General features: G+C 41.5%; 1 protein-coding gene across 1 annotated transcript; it reads right to left on the reverse strand.

Annotated features, from left to right (window-relative positions):
• Positions 1–8,619: 8,619 nt before the first annotated feature.
• LOC129860426 (zinc finger protein 558-like) lies at positions 8,620–16,847 on the reverse strand. Its single transcript, XM_055930811.1, has 2 exons — positions 16,269–16,847; positions 8,620–11,953 (listed from the first exon to the last, which is right to left on the reverse strand). Exons 1-2 carry the CDS (start codon positions 16,615–16,617, stop codon positions 11,604–11,606), a joined length of 699 nt encoding a protein of 232 aa, XP_055786786.1. The 5' UTR covers positions 16,618–16,847; the 3' UTR covers positions 8,620–11,603.
• Positions 16,848–17,522: the final 675 nt, after the last annotated feature.

Genomic DNA, 17,522 nt, shown 5'->3' on the forward strand with positions numbered 1-17,522 from the left:
AACAGACTCCATGAGGATGGTATGAGGGCCCGACGTCCACAGGTGGGGGTTGTGCTTACAGCCCAACACCGTGCAGGACGTTTGGCATTTGCCAGAGAACACCAAGATTGGCAAATTCGCCACTGGCGCCCTGTGCTCTTCACAGATGAAAGCAGGTTCACACTGAGCACATGAGCACATGTGACAGACGTGACAGAGTCTGGAGACGCTGTGGAGAACGTTCTGCTGCCTGCAACATCCTCCAGCATGACCGGTTTGGCGATGGGTCAGTCATGGTGTGGGGTGGCATTTCTTTGTGGGGCCGCACAGCCCTCCATGTGCTCGCCAGAGGTAGCCTGACTGCCATTAGGTACCGAGATGAGATCCTCAGACCCCTTGTGAGACCACATGCTGACACATGCACATTTGTGGCCTGCTGGAGGTCATTTTGCAGGGCTCTGGCAGTGCACCTCCTTGCACAAAGGCAGAGGTAGCGGTCCTGCTGCTGGGTTGTTGCCCTCCTACGGCCTCCTCCACGTCTCCTGATGTACTGGCCTGTCTCCTGGTAGCGCCTCCATGCTCTGGACACTACGCTGACAGACACAGCAAACCTTTTTGCCACAGCTCGCATTGATGTGCCATCCTGGATGAACTGCACTACCTGAAGCCTTGTGTGGGTTGTAGACTCCGTCTCATGCTACCACTAGAGTGAGAGCACCGCCAGCATTCAAAAGTGACCAAAACATCAGCCAGGAAGCATAGGAACTGAGAAGTGGTCTGTGGTCACCACCTGCAGAATCACTCCTTTTTTGGGGCTGTCTTGCTAATTGCCTATAATTTCCACCTTTTGTCTATTCCATTTGCACAACAGCATGTGAAATTTATTGTCAATCAGTGTTGCTTCCTAAGTGGACAGTTTGATTTCACAGAAGTGTGATTGACTTTGAGTTACATTGTGTTGTTTAAGTGTTCCCTTTATTTTTTTGAGCAGTGTATTTTGGATGTCGGGGCTTTTCCCTGCCATCATTATGTATATTTCTGCTCTTTTGATCTGCAAACTCTTAGTTGGGTTCTAACTGGTCTCCGGTAGTTGGGCTCGCTAGTTGGCTAAATAGCTCATGTTAGCTGGCTGGCTAAGATAACTGCATATAGATAACATTGTTTGATTTTTGGTTTGATGGCATTATGTATTTTCAAAACTGTGGTTTACTTTAATAACTCAAGTCATGAGCGCAAACGATTGGTTTAATTTAAAGGTATACATTTGAAGTTATTTCTGTTGTAGTTTACATCATAGGTTACATGTTACATCACACCTGACTTTGGCATTCTTCTGAATTCTGATTGGTTTAATGTAATAACAACAAAAATCGAACTGTGGTGTGTTACTTTGCATTGGACATTTTTTTAAATTTGATTTGATATTTTATAAACAATACAAAACATACACATACAAACAACAATATCATACAAACATTAACTACATCACATCTGCCCAGGCCCACTAGAACACACCCCCATCTCCATTAACTACATCACACCTGCCCAGACCCACTAGAATACACCTCCATCTCCATTAACTACATCACACCTGCCCAGACCACTAGAACACACCTCCATCTCCATTAACTACATCACACCTGCCCAGACCCACTAGAACACACCCCATCTCCATTAACTACATCACACCTGTCCAGACGCACTAGACCACACCTCCATCTCCATTAACTACATCACACCTGCCCAGACCCACTAGAACACACCCCCATCTCCATTGCCCGCATCAGCACCATTTAATTTCTCTCCATTGCCCACTGACTTCCAACATTTAGATAATAAAGCATTTTACCTTTCTTTTGAATTAACAACAGAGGATTGGTTGATTTCCAGGTTTTAATTATGTATAATATTTAAGATGATTGACGAGAAAGGTACGTCCAGGGGTATCTCACTGCACCCTCAAATGCCATGTTTTGAAATATGCAGACAGACGGATTAAAAGTAATTTTACATTGTATAACTGTACTTCTGACTGCCAACTTTCTAACTCCCCCCATAACTTTTTGGACGTTATAACATTCCCAGAAGGCATTGATTATTGAGTCATTGTTAATTTTACACTTAAGACATGAATCTGGCATTGTGCTGTAGAATTGATGAATTTTGTCTCTTGTATAATAAGGGACTATCATTTGTCCCAACATCACAGGCCACAGACTTTGATGCAGTTAAAGACTTCCAAAAGTGTTTCCGCAGTTTGCAATGGACTGAGTTTTTTCAATGGGGTTCCCCCTTTGCACCTGCCAATGTAAATCCATTGAACGAGACAAGTTACCAGACAGGACATATTGTTAATGCTCTACCCATTGATAACCTGAATGACAATTAACTTGTGGGTGGTGGTGGTGATGACGGCCTATTGGATGACGTCATCCATCGGGATTCCCCAAAAAAGAAGACTCTCTGGATTGATCACTGGAGTCAGATGTGAAGGAGGAGGTTGATCATCAGGAGTCAGATGTGAAGGAGGAGGTTGATCATCAGGAGTCAGATGTGAAGGAGGAGGTTGATCATCAGGAGTCAGATGTGCAGGAGGAGGTTGATCATCAGGAGTCAGATGTGAAGGAGGAGGTTGATCATCAGGAGTCAGATGTGAAGGAGGAGGTTGATCATCAGGAGTCAGATGTGAAGGAGGAGGTTGATCGTCAGTGAACCTCTAGGATTGTGGCTGGGCTGGAGTTTCCACTTCCAGCTTGGTCATACAGTGGGGTGAACAAGTATTTGACACACTGCCAATTTTGCAGGTTTTCCTACTTACAAAGCATGTAGAGGTCTGTCATTTTTATCATAGGTACACTTCAACTGTGAGAGACGGAATCTAAAACAAAAATCCAGAAAATCACATTGTATGATTTTTGAGTAATTAATTTGCATTTTATTGCATGACATAAGTATTTGATCACGTACCATCCAGTAAGAATTCCGGCTCTCACAGACCTGTTAGTTTTTCTTTAAGAGGCCCTCCTGTTCTCCACTCATTACCTGTATTAACTGCACCTGTTTGAACTCGTTACCTGTATAAAAGACACCTGTCCACACACTCAATCAAACAGACTCCAACCTCTCCACAATGGCCAAGACCAGAGAGCTGTGTGAGGACATCAGGGATAAAATTGTAGACCTGCACAAGGCCGGGATGGGCTACAGGACAGAAGGCAAGCAGCTTGGTGAGAAGGCAACAACTGTTGGCGCAATTATTAGAAAATGGAAGAAGTTCAAGATGACGGTCAATCACCCTCGGTCTGGGGCTCCATGCAAGATCTCACCTCGTGGGGCATCAATGATCATGAGGAAGGTGAGGGATCAGCCCAGAACTACACGGCAGGACCTGGTCAATGACCTGAAGAGAGCTGGGACCACAGTCTCAAAGAAAACCATTAGTAACACACTACGCCGTCATGGATTAAAATCCTGCAGCGCACGCAAGGTCCCCCTGCTCAAGCCAACGCATGTCCAGGCCCGTCTGAAGTTTGCCAATGACCATCTGGATGATCCAGAGGAGGAATGGGAGAAGGTCATGTGGTCTGATGAGACAAAAATAGAGCTTTTTGGTTAGAGCTTTTTTAGATGCTTTTCTGCAAAGGGGACAGGACGACTGCACCGTATTGAGGGGAGGATGGATGGGGCCATTTATCGAGAGATCTTGGCCAACAACCTCCTTCCCTCAGTAAGAACATTGAAGATGGGTCGTGGCTGGGTCTTTCAGCATGACAACGACCCGAAACTTACAGCCAGGGCAACTAAGGAGTGGCTCCATAAGAAGCATCTCAAGGTCCTGTACATTATGCATATTCTACCGCGCACAGAAATCTGCTCCTTCTACTCTCTTTTCCGAACGTACTAGACGATCAGTTCTTATAGCCTTTAGCCGTACCCTTATCCTACTCCTCCTCTGCTCCTCTGATGATGTAGAGGTTAATCCAGGCCCTACATCCTCCAGCATCACTCCCATTCCCCAGGCGTTCTCATTTGTTGACTTCTGTAAAAGAAAAAGCCTTGGATTCATGCATGTTAACATTGGAAGCCTCCTCCCTAAGTTTGTTTTATTCACTGCTTTAGCACACTCTGCCAACCCAGAATCCTGGCTTAGGAAGGCCACCAAAATCCCTGAAATTTCCATCCCTAACTATAACATTTTTTGACAAGATAGAACTGCCAAAGGGGGCGGAGATGCAATCTACTGCAGAGATAGCCTGCAGAGTTCTGTCTTGCTATCCAGGTCTGTGCCCAAACAATTTGAGCTTCTACTTTTAAAAATCCACCTTTCCAGAAACAAGTCTCTCACCGTTGCCGCTTGCCATAGACCACCTTCTGCCCCCAGCTGTGCCCTGGACACCATATGTGAATTGATTGCCACCCATCTATCTTAAGACCTCGTGCTGTTAGGTGACCTAAACTGGGAAATCCTTAACACCCCGGCCATCCTACAATCTAAGCTTGATGCCCTCAATCTCACACAAATTATCAATGAACCTACCAGGTACAACCCCAAATCCGTAAACACAGGCACCCTTATATCATCCTAACCAACCTGCCCTCTAAATACACCTCTGCTGTCTTCAACCAGGATCTCAGCGATCACTGCCTCATTGCTTGCGTCCGTAATGGGTATGCGGTCAAACGACCACCCCTCATCACTGTCAAACGCTCCCTAAAACACTTCAGCGAGCAGGCCTTTCTAATGAACCTGGCACGGGTATCCTGGAAGGATGTTGACCTCATTCTGTCAGTATAAGATGCCTGGTTATTATTTAAAAGTGCTTTCCATACAATCTTAAATAAGCATGCCCCGTAAAAAAAAAAATTGAACTAGGAACAGATTTAGCCCGTGGTTCACTCCAGATCTGACTGCTCTTGGCCAGCGAAAAACATTCTGTGGCGTACTGCATTAGCATCGAATAGCCCCCGCGAAATGCAACTTTTCAGGGAAATTAGGAACAAATATACACAGGCAGTTAGGAAAGTAAAGGCTAGCTTTTTAAAACAGAAATTTGCATCCTGCAGCGCAAACTCCAAAAAGTTCTGGGACACTGTAAAGTCCATGGAGAATAAGAGCACCTCCTCCCAGCTACCCACTGCACTGAGGCTAGGAAACACTGTCACCACCGATAAATCCACAATAATTGAGAATTTCAATAAGCATTTTTCTACGGCTGGCCATGCTTTCCACCTGGCCACCCCTACCCTGGTCAACAGCCCTGCACCCCCCCACAGCAACTTGCCCAAGCCTCCCCATTTGTCCTTCACCCAAATCCAGATAGCTGATGTTCTGAAAGAGCTGCTAGACAATCTGGACCCTCTCTTTCTAAAATTATTAGCCGAAATTGTTGTAACCCCTATTACTTGCATGTTCAACCTCTCTTTCGTATCATCTGAGATCCCCAAAGATTGGAAAGCTGCGGTGGTCATCCCCTTCTTAAAAGGGGGAGACACTCTAGACCCAAACTGCTACAGACCCATAAATATCCTACCCTGCCTTTTTAAGGTCTTCGAAAGCCAAGTTAACAAACAGATCACCGACCATTTTGAATCTCACCGTACCTTCTCCGCTATGCAATCTGGTTTCCTGAGCTGGTCATGGGTGCACCTCAGCCACGTTCAACGTCCTAAACGATATCATAACCGCCATCGATAAGAAACAATACTGTGCAGCTGTATTCATCGACCTGGCCAAGGCTTTCGACTCTGTCAATCACCACATTCTTATCGGCAGACTCAACAGCCTTGTTTTTTTCAAATGACTGCCTCACCTGGTTCACCAACTACTTCTCTGATAGAGTTCAGTGTGTCAAATCGGAGGGCCTGTTGTCCGGACCTCTGGCAGTCTCTATGGGGATGCCACATTGTTCAATTCTCGGGCCGACTTTTTGCTCTGTATACATCAATGATGTTGCTCTTGCTGCTGGTGATTCTCTGATCCACCTCTACGCAGACGATACCATTCTGTATACATCTTGCCTTCTTTGGACACTGTGTTAACTAACCTCCAGACAAGCTCCAATGCCATACAACTCTCCTTCCGTGGCCTCTAACTAAATGCATGCTTTTCAACCTTTCCGCCCGTCCAGCATCACTACTCTGGACGGTTCTGACTTAGAATATGTGGACAACTACAAATACCTAGGTGTCTGGTTAGACTGTAAACTCTCCTTCCAGACTCACATTAAGCGTCTCCAATCCAAAATGAAATCTAGAATCGGCGTCCAATTTCGCAACAAAGAATCCTTCACTCATGCTGCCAAACATACCCTCGTAAAACTGACTATCATACTAATCCTTGACTTCGGCAATGTCATTTACAAAATAGCCTCCCACACTCTACTCAGGAAATTGGATGTAGTTTATCACAGGGCCATCCATTTTGTCACCAAAGCCCCATATACTACCCACCATTTCGACCTGTATGCTCTCGTTGGCTGGCCCTCACTTCATATTCGTCGTCAAACCCACTGGCTCCAGGTCATCTATAAGTCTCTGCTAGGTAAAGCCCCGCCTTATCTCAGCTGGTCACTGTAGCAGCACACACCCGTAGCACGCACTCCAGCAGGTATATTTCACTGGTCATCCCCAAAGCCAACTCCTCCTTTGGCTGCCTCTCCTACCAGTTCTCTGCTGCCAATGACTGGAACGAATTGCAAAATCACTGAAGCTGGAGACTTATAGCTCCTTCACTAACTTTAAGTATCAGCTATCAGAGCAGCTTACCGATCATTGCACCTGTACACAGCCCATCTGTAAATAGCCCACCCAACTACCTCATCCCCATATTGTTATTTATTTTTTTGCTCCTTTGCACCCCAGTATCTCTACTTGCACATCATCTTCTGCACATCTATCACCCCAGTGTTAATGCTAAATTGTAATTATTTCGCCACTATGGCCTATTTATTGCCTTACCTCCCTAATCTTACTACATTTGCACACACTGTATATAGATTTTTCTATTGTGTTATTGACTGTACTTTTGTTAATCCCATGTGTAACTATGTGTTGTTGTCGCACTGCTTTGCTTTATCTTGGCCAGGTCACAGTTGTAAGTGAGAACTTGTTCTCAACTTGCCTACCTGGTTAAATAAAGGTGAAATAAGAAAAACATTCTACATTGGGACATCATTAAAATACAAGGCTAATAGTTAAAATATTCTGCATTGTGACATCATTTAATTGAGAAAAATATAACATGTGTTTGGAGAATGAGACCCAGCCTGAACTGTGTGATGTAGTAGGGAGATGTAGTTTCTCTTGAGATAAATCAGATCCAGCCTGAACTGTGTGATGTAGTAGGGAGTTGTAGTTTCTCTAGAGATAAATCAGACACAGCCTGAACTGTGTGATGTAGTAGGGAGTTGTAGTTTCTCGAGAGATAAATCAGATCCAGCCTGAACTGTGATGTAATAGAGTTGTAGTTTACAATAGGCCAATAAACAACATAGTTTAGCGCTTAAAACGTAATGACCATAATCCATTGCGTGCCTACTTGTCTTGTCTGTGTTTCTTTTACACCTGCTATGTAAAAGAGAAAGAAGAAATCACGATGGTCAATGCTATCTGGAATCCTTGGGACATCCCTACCCTAAACCCTAACCTTAAACCCTAACCTTAACCATTTTACATGTCAACTTCAACCGGCTAGGGACGTCCCAAGGATGTATCTCTACCTGCAAATACATGATCTAAGTGATTGATAGTTGGTATTCAGCAGTCATAAAGCCTTATTTACTTTAATGAACTACTAAAATTGTGATTTTGTCAGACAGCATAGACAGCAGCTCTACAGTTTATTGAATGACTTATCTATTCATCCTTCCATCCCTCCTCAGCCTCCTCAGGTCACACACGGTTTAGATAGTAAATATTTATGTCCCCTTAGCGGTTCATTACGTCAGCAAACGGGAATATGTTCCATCGTCCATGTTTAGTGCAAATTGTCCACTGATATTGGTGTAATTTCTCACCCCATTAGGCTGTATGAAAGTGAATTTCCCCTCAGGCATACACATTTGTTCTTTGTTATTACCCAAGCCACTGCCTGTTCACCCCACTATCATCCAGAAGGCGAGGTCAGTACAAGTGCATCAAAGCTGGGACCGAGACAGAAGCTGTTTTTCAATCTCAAGGCCATCAGACTGTTAAATAGCCATCACTAACACAGAGAGGCTGCTGCCTACATACACAGACTTGAAATCATTGGCCACTTTAAGGAATGGAACACTAGTCACTTTAATAATGTTTACATATCTGGCATTACTCATCTCATATGTATATACTGTATTCTATCCTATTCTACTGTATCTTAGTCTATGTATTACTCATCTCATATGTATTTACTGTATTCTATCCTACTGTATCTTAGTCTACGCATTACTCATCTCATATGTATATACTGTATTCTATCCTATTCTACTGTATCTGTCTATGCTGCTCTGACATCGCTCGTCCATATATGTATATATTCTAATTCCATTACTTAGATTTGTGTGTATTAGCTATTTGTTGTGAAATTGTTAGATATTACTGCACTGTTGGAGCTAGGAACAGAAGCATTTCGCTACACCCGCAATAACATATGTATGTGACAAATAACATTTGATTTGATTTATTATGAAGGTCACTTGTGTCAAATATACTTTTCCCCACGCATTCACCCCACCTCTTTACATTGCTGATGCATATTCAGTGCCCCGACTGCATCCAGACTATGTCACACGCCCATCCTGGTAGATCAGAACCTAATGCAGCTTGGAGTGATGGGATGACAGAAGTCACATTTAGGTGCCAGGTGTAACTGAGGCCATAGATGCTCCATATCCATTACTTTGAGTGTTTTATATAATATGACTAAATGTTTTTCTTTCTGTGTTGCAGGGGCAGTCAAGAAATGGAATGGCAAGGCCACAGAACATGACATAAGCAGAGCTGTGGGAGACCACCACAAGCCCCTGGTAGAGCTGGGGGTGGTGTTAACCACTCCACCACGCCTTCAGCAGGCATGGTGTTTTAGGAGTTTTTTTTTAGAGGGGTTCTGAAAGACACTATGGGGGTGTCCACTGAAAATTGACTAGTAACAACAACTGGGACCTAAAAGACACCCACCATGAGACCCACTAAATCTACCCAAGAAGATGCAAACAAAAGAAATCCCACACCAAACTTAAAGACAGGAAGCAAACCAAAAAAGTGGAGCAACTAAAGGTGTTGACTCTCCACATCGATCAAGACAACTGGAGCACTGGGCCAGACACTGAAATAGAACCTGGACCAGCTCAGGTGAAACACCTTCCCACTAACAAGATGGACAAGGCAGCACAGGTGTAACACATACTGACTAACGAGGTGACACCAATCAGTGTCACCTACGTTCTAATGAGCTATACGTGCTAAAGTCCAACCTCAAAACATAATTGCAAAAACCAAAGACTGTAACACCTTCCCCCCTAAAGACAAATAATATATCCTATATTTTTGTTGGACAAGTTCGCTTACCGCCAACAGAAAACAACTTCCATTTCACATTAGAACCAACTACAATGCTTCACCAATATAAACATGGTGTCTACAATTAAAAATAAGAAAAAACATGCATTTCTAAGTATATATTTTCTGCAATCTTACTTTTTGAAAAACTCACTCAAATGTGCAGTCAAAATAAATTGTGATCCATGGCAATGCAATGGCTAAATGCAAATCACAAATCTTTTTGACTGCCCACCCTTGAGACAATCAGCAACCAAGTTGTCCTTACCACAGGCATGTCTGATTTCAAGAGGAAACTCCTGCAATATCCGTAGTAACTTTCCACCTCACAGACGAGCTTCTCTCCCTTTTCAGGGTTCACTCGATAGGCATGTTGTTGGATCGGGCCCAGTCGCCAATGTCATGCTCTAGTACATTTGGGTTGGCACATCTGAGAATGAACCCTGATATTCTAAAAGCAGGGCAATAATGTCAATATAATTGCACCCCGAAATTGTCAGTTGGTTACATAAATAATTATGATTACTAAATGTTACATGAATTGTAAATATGAAATATAAAAACCAAATGTACACCCCTTTGTTAATATGTATTGGCAATAATTCACTTAATGATGAGGCATGGAATAATAAACATGTATCTTTTGTCAGGCTGGATGTTTGAAATATGAGGTGATTTGAGACATGCTTCTTCAGTAGTGGAATAATGACCATTAGCACTTGGATGTTGTAAAGAAATACTGGAGTGATGTAGGATTGTTCATACAATTGATTATAGACAAATTTATTATTGGCCGTCGGGCAGTCTTCTTTTCAAAGATGCATTTAAATTTAGGGGTGGCTAAACAAAGGAACACAACACTTATTTGTCATAACTCATAGATATCATGTTGAAATCAATTGTGCCGAGAGGAGGGAGATGAGGTTGCACGCCCTGTTAAAACTAATAGCTCAAAAACCACACGGAACCTGGGAGTAATGTGTACATCACTGGTTAGAGAACAATTTGTAGAAAACAGCTAGCTACATTTTGAAGTGTTGCATTTTGATTCAAGTGGGTCACCAACGTGGTAAGTGTAACACAACTCTTTTTTTGTTACTCACTTTTTGTTAAATCACATAAATAGTACTCTTTCAATTCAGAGCCTGGATTTTTTCCCCTGAGGCTAAAATAAATAGAGCAGGGGACAAACATTTAGGGTTCTACATTCTGACATCATTAAAATACTCCTACTACAATGTTAAAACATTCTACATTGTGACATTAAAACAAATCCTTCATCTATGTATTTTCTGATGTTTGATCAAAGATCTTTTATCAAAGTAACTCTTGACACATTGATCACAGCTCCAACAGTTCTCTCCTGTGTGTATTCTCTGGTGCGATTTTAAATCACTTAAGCTAACAAAACTTTTTCGCATTCAGAGCAGTGTTAAGATTTCTCTCCTGTGTGCGTTCTCAGGTGTACTTTCAGGCAGCTTGCCTGAATAAAACTCTTCCCACATTGAGTACAACTATACGATTTCTCTCCTGTGTGTGTCCGCTGGTGTAATATCAGTCCATTTGGCTGAGTAAAACTCTTCCCACATCGATTACAGCTATATGGTTTCTCTTCAGTGTGTATTCTCTGGTGCATTACCAGGGAGCTAGATGTAGTTTTAAACTCTTCCCTTGCTCCCGTCGGTCTCAACGTAGCCATTATTGTAATATTGCTATTCATTGTAAATGTTTGGAGGTCTATTTAGCCAAATTGTATCTATGACTGTATGCTATCCATTTATGTTTTTACACTATCTATTTATATCTGATATCAGGCCACACTCAGACATGATTACATACATTTGTGTGTGTCCGGCTGAGTAAAACTCTTCCCACATTGATTACAGCTATATGGTTTCTCTTCAGTGTGTATTCTCTGGTGCATTACCAGGGAACTAGATGTAGTTAAACTCTTCCCACATTGAGTACAGCTAAATGGATTCTCCCCTGTGTGTGTTGTCTGGTGTAAAGTCAGATAGCTAGATGTAACATAACTCTTCCCACATTGATCACAGCTATAAGGTTTCTCTGTTGTGTGTGTTTTCTGGTGTTTAGTCAGATTGGAAGATGTAGTAAAACTTCCCACATTGAGTACAGCTATAAGATTTCTCTCCTGTGTAAATTAGCAGGTGTATTTTCAATGAATATGATCTAGAGAAACTCATTCCACAATGAGAGAAATGGTACGGCTTTTCTCCTGTGTGGATTCTCCGGTGTATATCAAGTTCTGATTTAGATTTGCAGGTCTTCTCACAGTCAGAGCAGCAGTAAGGATTATTCAATGTGGGTCTCTGCTGGTGTTTCTTGAGGTGTTCTGATGTGGAGAGACTCTTCTCTGCCTCTTCAGCATCATGATGTTGTTGAGACTCCCCAGAGGACCCAGGATAGTCACATCTCTCTCCTGTGTGAACAACAAAGTCAGACAGAAGGTTAAAGTCCCACAACAGCAGAAATCCACTGTTAGTTTGAGGTAAAAGGTGATGCCCAGAGCAAACCCATGAAGTTGTACAACAATTGACGTCTGTTAAATTATTTGATAATTGTCTTAATACAGTCAAGTGAGCAACAATAGTCATATTTGTCTTGTTTTCACATTAGTAGTAACATCGATAACTACTGGGAAATCCTAACAGTAACACACACCTACTGTAGGACCCATAACTTCACCTAACAACCAACCTACTGTAGGACCCATAAATTCACCTAACAACAACATAGACCTACTGTAGGACCCATAACTTCACCTGACAACAACATAGACCTACTGTAGGACCCATAACTTCACCTGACAACAACATAGACCTACTGTAGGACCCATAACTTCACCTAACAACAACATCAACCTACTGTAGGACCCATAAATTCACCTAACAACAACATAGACCTACTGTAGGACCCATAACTTCACCTAACAACAACATAGACCTACTGTAGGACCCATAACCTCACAACATAGACCTACTGTAGGACCCATAACTTCACCTAACAACAACATAGACCTACTGTAGGACCCATAACTTCACCTAACAAACAACATAGACCTAATAACATAGACTCTAAAGGAAAGTCTCACTCTTGAATCAAAATAATTTGCAAAAAACAATTTGACAGAGGAGAGGGGGTACAAAAATCCAGAAATTATCTCTTTCAAGGACATTCTCGCAAAAACCAAGCATTCTTGCATTCTTACTAAACTCTGATTTACCACCCCCAAATACTCCTGCACAACGTCTATTTGCACCTCTCCCGGATGGAAACTACAAATGTAATGGCTGTGCTCAATGCAATGGCACTTGTAAATGTAGATCCTTCAAACACCCCCAAACAGGGAAACAGATCCCAATCAAAGGTGTTATCATGTGCACCACTAAGGCAGTTATTTATCTTATAACTTGTCCTTGTGGTAAAATGTATATATTCAGTTTCGACCCACTTTTTGGAAGCGAACCCCTTGATTTCGTCCCTACATTATATCGGCATCGAACACGTCACCCTCCCTAGGGAGAGGGGGTGACTTCGACAATGTATTGTTAAAAACAAGAGGCTGTATCTTTAATTTAAAGAGCCATGCTCCCGTCGGTCTCAACTTAGCCATTATTGTAATATTGCTATTCATTGTAAATGTTTGGAGGTCTATGTAGCCAAATTGTATCTATGACTGTATGCTATCCATTTATGTTTTTACACTATCTATTTATATCTGATATCAGGCCACACTCAGACATGATTACAGACATTTGTGTGTGTCCTTTGACACAATATAAACCACTTACCCGCAGTGTTTGTCATTATACCCTGATGAAGACAACTTGTCTGTGAAAATGTTGATATCAGGTTATTAAATTATTGCATCTGAGCTCCTAGAGTGTGAGGTTGTCCTTTTCTTTTTCAGGCCACCGGGGTCTGACAACTTGGATGGAAAATGACTGAAGATAATAGCGCACAACATTGCCACTCCTATTTGCCATATCTTCAATATAAGCCTACTAGTACGTGAGAAAACCATTACCTTGTTACAACACAACTGATTGGCTCAAACACATAAAGGAAAGAAATTCCACAAATTAACTTTTAATTATACATTTCTCTGTGACAAACGGTGAATTAGTTATTGATTTTTATCGCTTTTAAATGGCATTTTATAGATTTTGTATTTCTATAAAATCAAAACTGTAATTTTTATTCAAAACAAAGGTTGTAAAAGTATGCTAGACATTTATATAATAAATAATATCTAGCTTGATGTTTCTGTGACAATCAATGAATTAGTTATTGATTTTTTACAATTTTTATTATTTTGGCCAATGTCTAAATGTGTGAATATAAATCGGTCTGAACTTTCATTGTCTCGGTCTCATTTTTAGCCATCTTACTCACTGTTAAAGCCAGGATTGTTTTTGATTAGGAAACTATGAGAACCACACAAAGTCCAGGGTGATCACGCTCTACCACTAAGAGTCAGTTTAGTTGGCGCAAAGTAAAACAGTCTCGTGTTCCAATTGTATGTTTTAGTAGCATGAATTGTTCCTGTTCACACCGAGGTGAAGAGCGGAATAATTGAAGGAATGAATCCGAGCCTAACGCTCATCCCCTGTGGAAGCCGGGGCTTCCAGCCAGGCGCGGATTTCATTGGCCTTTTCAGGTGTGATTTTAGATCCTTCAACCGAAGAGGCGACTCCTCATAGTATGTTGTACCAAAGTTGACTGACCCTTAATAAGGGAACTACACTGCCATAAATACAAGGAAGGTCAAGTAGTGTTTTATTTAAAAAAAAAATATATATATATATATATATACACAGAAATCCGGCAAGGCGCCAACTTTGAGAAGGGTTTAAAACAAAGGTTTCAAACAATTCATAAATATTATGGAATGTAGGTATGTTTCGCCTTTAATGTAATGACATTGAAAATAAATTGAAAAAAGGCGAATAGCTGTGTTTGAATACCCATACTAACATACTTTATACTACATACTTAATGAGTATATACTACATACTATTATTTCATTGTAGTACACTGTAACTACATACTTAATGAGTATATACTACATACTATTAGTTAATTGTAGTGTACTGTAACCGAACCGTATCCTTTCAGTTGAGCTCTCTTCTCCTGTCTACCGGAAGTTTGTGCTGTTGCTATGCAACCTCTTGCTAGCTAGTTAGCATAACACATTACTAGTTAGACATTTTACGACTTCAGGTTGTGTTTTTAAATTCAATCTTGAATACCAGAGTGCTTCATAAATTCAGAGCGTTGTCAGATGGTCCGTTTGTAAATTCAGCCCGTTTCGCTCTCTCAGCCACTGGCCGCTCCGGCCGAGGAGTTGGGTTGATTTGACCGTTCTGACCTCAGCTTGCTAGCTACTTCCAGACACAAATGAGACTCTTACCACTTTACTCGCCCTAGCAGAGCTGGTTAGGCAGTTTTCATGTTATCCAGAGTGACTAACTGTACTGCTGTAAAAACATTTAAATTACGCTTATTTGTTATTTTTGCCTCCATTTACTGACACCTGGACATATTCAACGGGTGTTGAGCGCTAGATAGTTAGTTAACATACCGGTACATACTGCTGTAATAACATGCTAACAAATGGTCAGCCAAAATAACGTGTAAGGTAACTTATTTGAAAAGTCATTACTTTATTACATTGCTCAACATTTTCTTAACATTTGTCATAATTAGTTAAAACAATGAATTTTTATCTGCTCTCGTCGGACTTCGGCTGAATATTTTCCGCCATTTTCTTCAAATCTGAAAACGATGTGAAGCCAAGTCCATTTCCTGAAGAATTGCATTATGGGCCCTAACGTACAGCGTGTTTACGTCATATTTTGGTGAATTTAATACGACATCTGGGAACTTTTGGCATACTAACTAAATCATACTATGACAAGTACTCTTCTTTATTCAATTAACATCACAAATAGTATGGTTAGTATGAGTATTCTAACACAGCTAATGACTTATCAACAGCTCTTACAATTTGACCCCCACAGGAAATCTACACTGGCAGTTATAGAAAGACCCATTTACTATATACCCATTGATTCTTGAAGAATTAACTTATAAATGCCTCAAATGTTTCAACTGTATTACCCCACCAGAAACCAAAACATAAGCTCTTATAACATCACTGTTTGTCAACAAGCACTGTATAGCCTTGAAATCTTTTTTAAAACTATAATTTTGACCTTATGGATGGCCAGTCCTTGTATTTATAGTGTAGTCAATTCAAAGGGTAGCCCTGAGCTGGACTCAAACCTGGGTCCAGCGACTGTCAAGCCAACACCTTATAACTGTTACGCCAAGATGTCTGAACTTCTTAACTTCACTAGGTTTTGGGTTACGGTTGATACAATTGCATTCTCAATGAATTTGAGTGGTTACATTTCTCCAGCCCCCATCCCTCAGCTGTTAACCAAACCAAGTCTCTGGGCAGCCATTTTGTTGCTGTTTAAATCCTAGGTTGTCCTTTTAAAAAAGCCACACAATTTACCAACCAATCTGCAGTTCAAACAATAACAAAGCTGTAATTCCACCACTGTTTTGGTAATTAGATGATGGGGCTGGAGAAATGTAACTACTCTCAAATTCATAGACAGACCTATGGATGCAAGGACTGACCACCCATGATATCAGCATTATAGTTAACCATGTTAAGGCTTAACAGTGTTGGTTTACAGTGTTGGTTTTAAGACAATACTTACTAGTGTTAATCAGCGCCCGTTCATCGTTAGAACCATTTGATGCCTTAAGATGTCTTTGGTAAACTGGGCCCAGATATCCAGTTTCCTCCTCTTCTTCCAATGTGACAGTCTTCTCCCCCTCCTCCTCTTCTTTCACAGTAATGTCCTCGTCCTCTTTCACTCTGAACGCGGCTTCCTCTTCTTTAACTATAACGTCTTTCTCTTCTTTCACTGTAACAGCCTCACCCTCTCCTTGTTTTTGTATTGTGACATCCTCCTCTTCCGCGACAATGTTCAGCCACAGACCCTCTTTCTCCGTCCAGCAGACCTCCTCTTCTTTAGCAGGATGAGAGTAGCTTAGTGAGCTCATGGTTGGGTAAGTTAGCTAGCTATGCTAATGCTAACTTAACCAGCCCGCTAGATGAATAATAACAACACCGTAAATATGAAATTAAAACGGATAACTAACTAGACGACAGAAGTGGGTTTAAAACACAGTGGCTAATTTACACGAACGCATCTAAAGAGCTTTATTGGTTCGGCTATTTTGTCTAGCAAGCTACGGAAGTGTCTGACTAACTGTTGCTGCTGTTGAAAGAAGCGTTCAATCCACTAGAATATACATCACACTAACAGCATCGCCTTAACATCGCACACCGCCATCTGCTGACTGGAGTGGGTAACTCAGTTGAAAAAAATGTATATTTAAATTATTTGACTAATAGTTAAAGGGTAGGGAACATGAGTTTTTACTCACCAGTGTAACAACACGGTGTGGTTAAAGACGTAGTAACTGAGTTGTTGTCACGATCTGGTTTCCTATAGTTACAAAGAGTTGTGATTTTGCGTCATTACATATTTCTTAACTTATTTCTGGATATCTTCTAAACTATCCACAATGCACTATTTCACAACGCCATATGGAGTATCTACTCTGTGCTACCAAGTTTGTATGCTAGCTCGGTATCTAGCTCAAGCTTGCTAATGTTAGCCACACCTCATGCTTTCATGCAATGTGTGGTTGTGTTATCTAGTGGGAACTTGCTGTGGGCTCCGAACAAAAGAGAAAATCATACCTGCTTGCTCCTTTTTGTTTTGTCAACTTTCGGGTGGGGTTATTACGTTTGATACCGGAGCTACATCACCAAAAACTATCATTGTCCAAACACACCAAGACAGTTGTGAAGAGGGCACGACAACACCTTTTCATCCCTCAGGAGACTGAAAAGATTTGGCATTGGTCCCCAGATCATCAAAAGGTTCTACAGCTGCACC

This window comes from Salvelinus fontinalis, chromosome 8 (genome assembly GCF_029448725.1).
Source record: "Salvelinus fontinalis isolate EN_2023a chromosome 8, ASM2944872v1, whole genome shotgun sequence".
Classification (NCBI taxonomy): Eukaryota; Metazoa; Chordata; class Actinopteri; order Salmoniformes; family Salmonidae; genus Salvelinus; species Salvelinus fontinalis.

Coding starts and splice junctions, on each gene's coding strand:
- LOC129860426 (XM_055930811.1), bottom strand. CDS start 16,617: ATGAGCTCACTAAGCTACTCTCATCCTGCTAAAGAAGAGGAGGTCTGC. Junction 11,954..16,268: donor ACGGGCGCTGATTAACACTA/GTAAGTATTGTC, acceptor TTGTTCACACAG/GAGAGAGATGTGACTATCCT.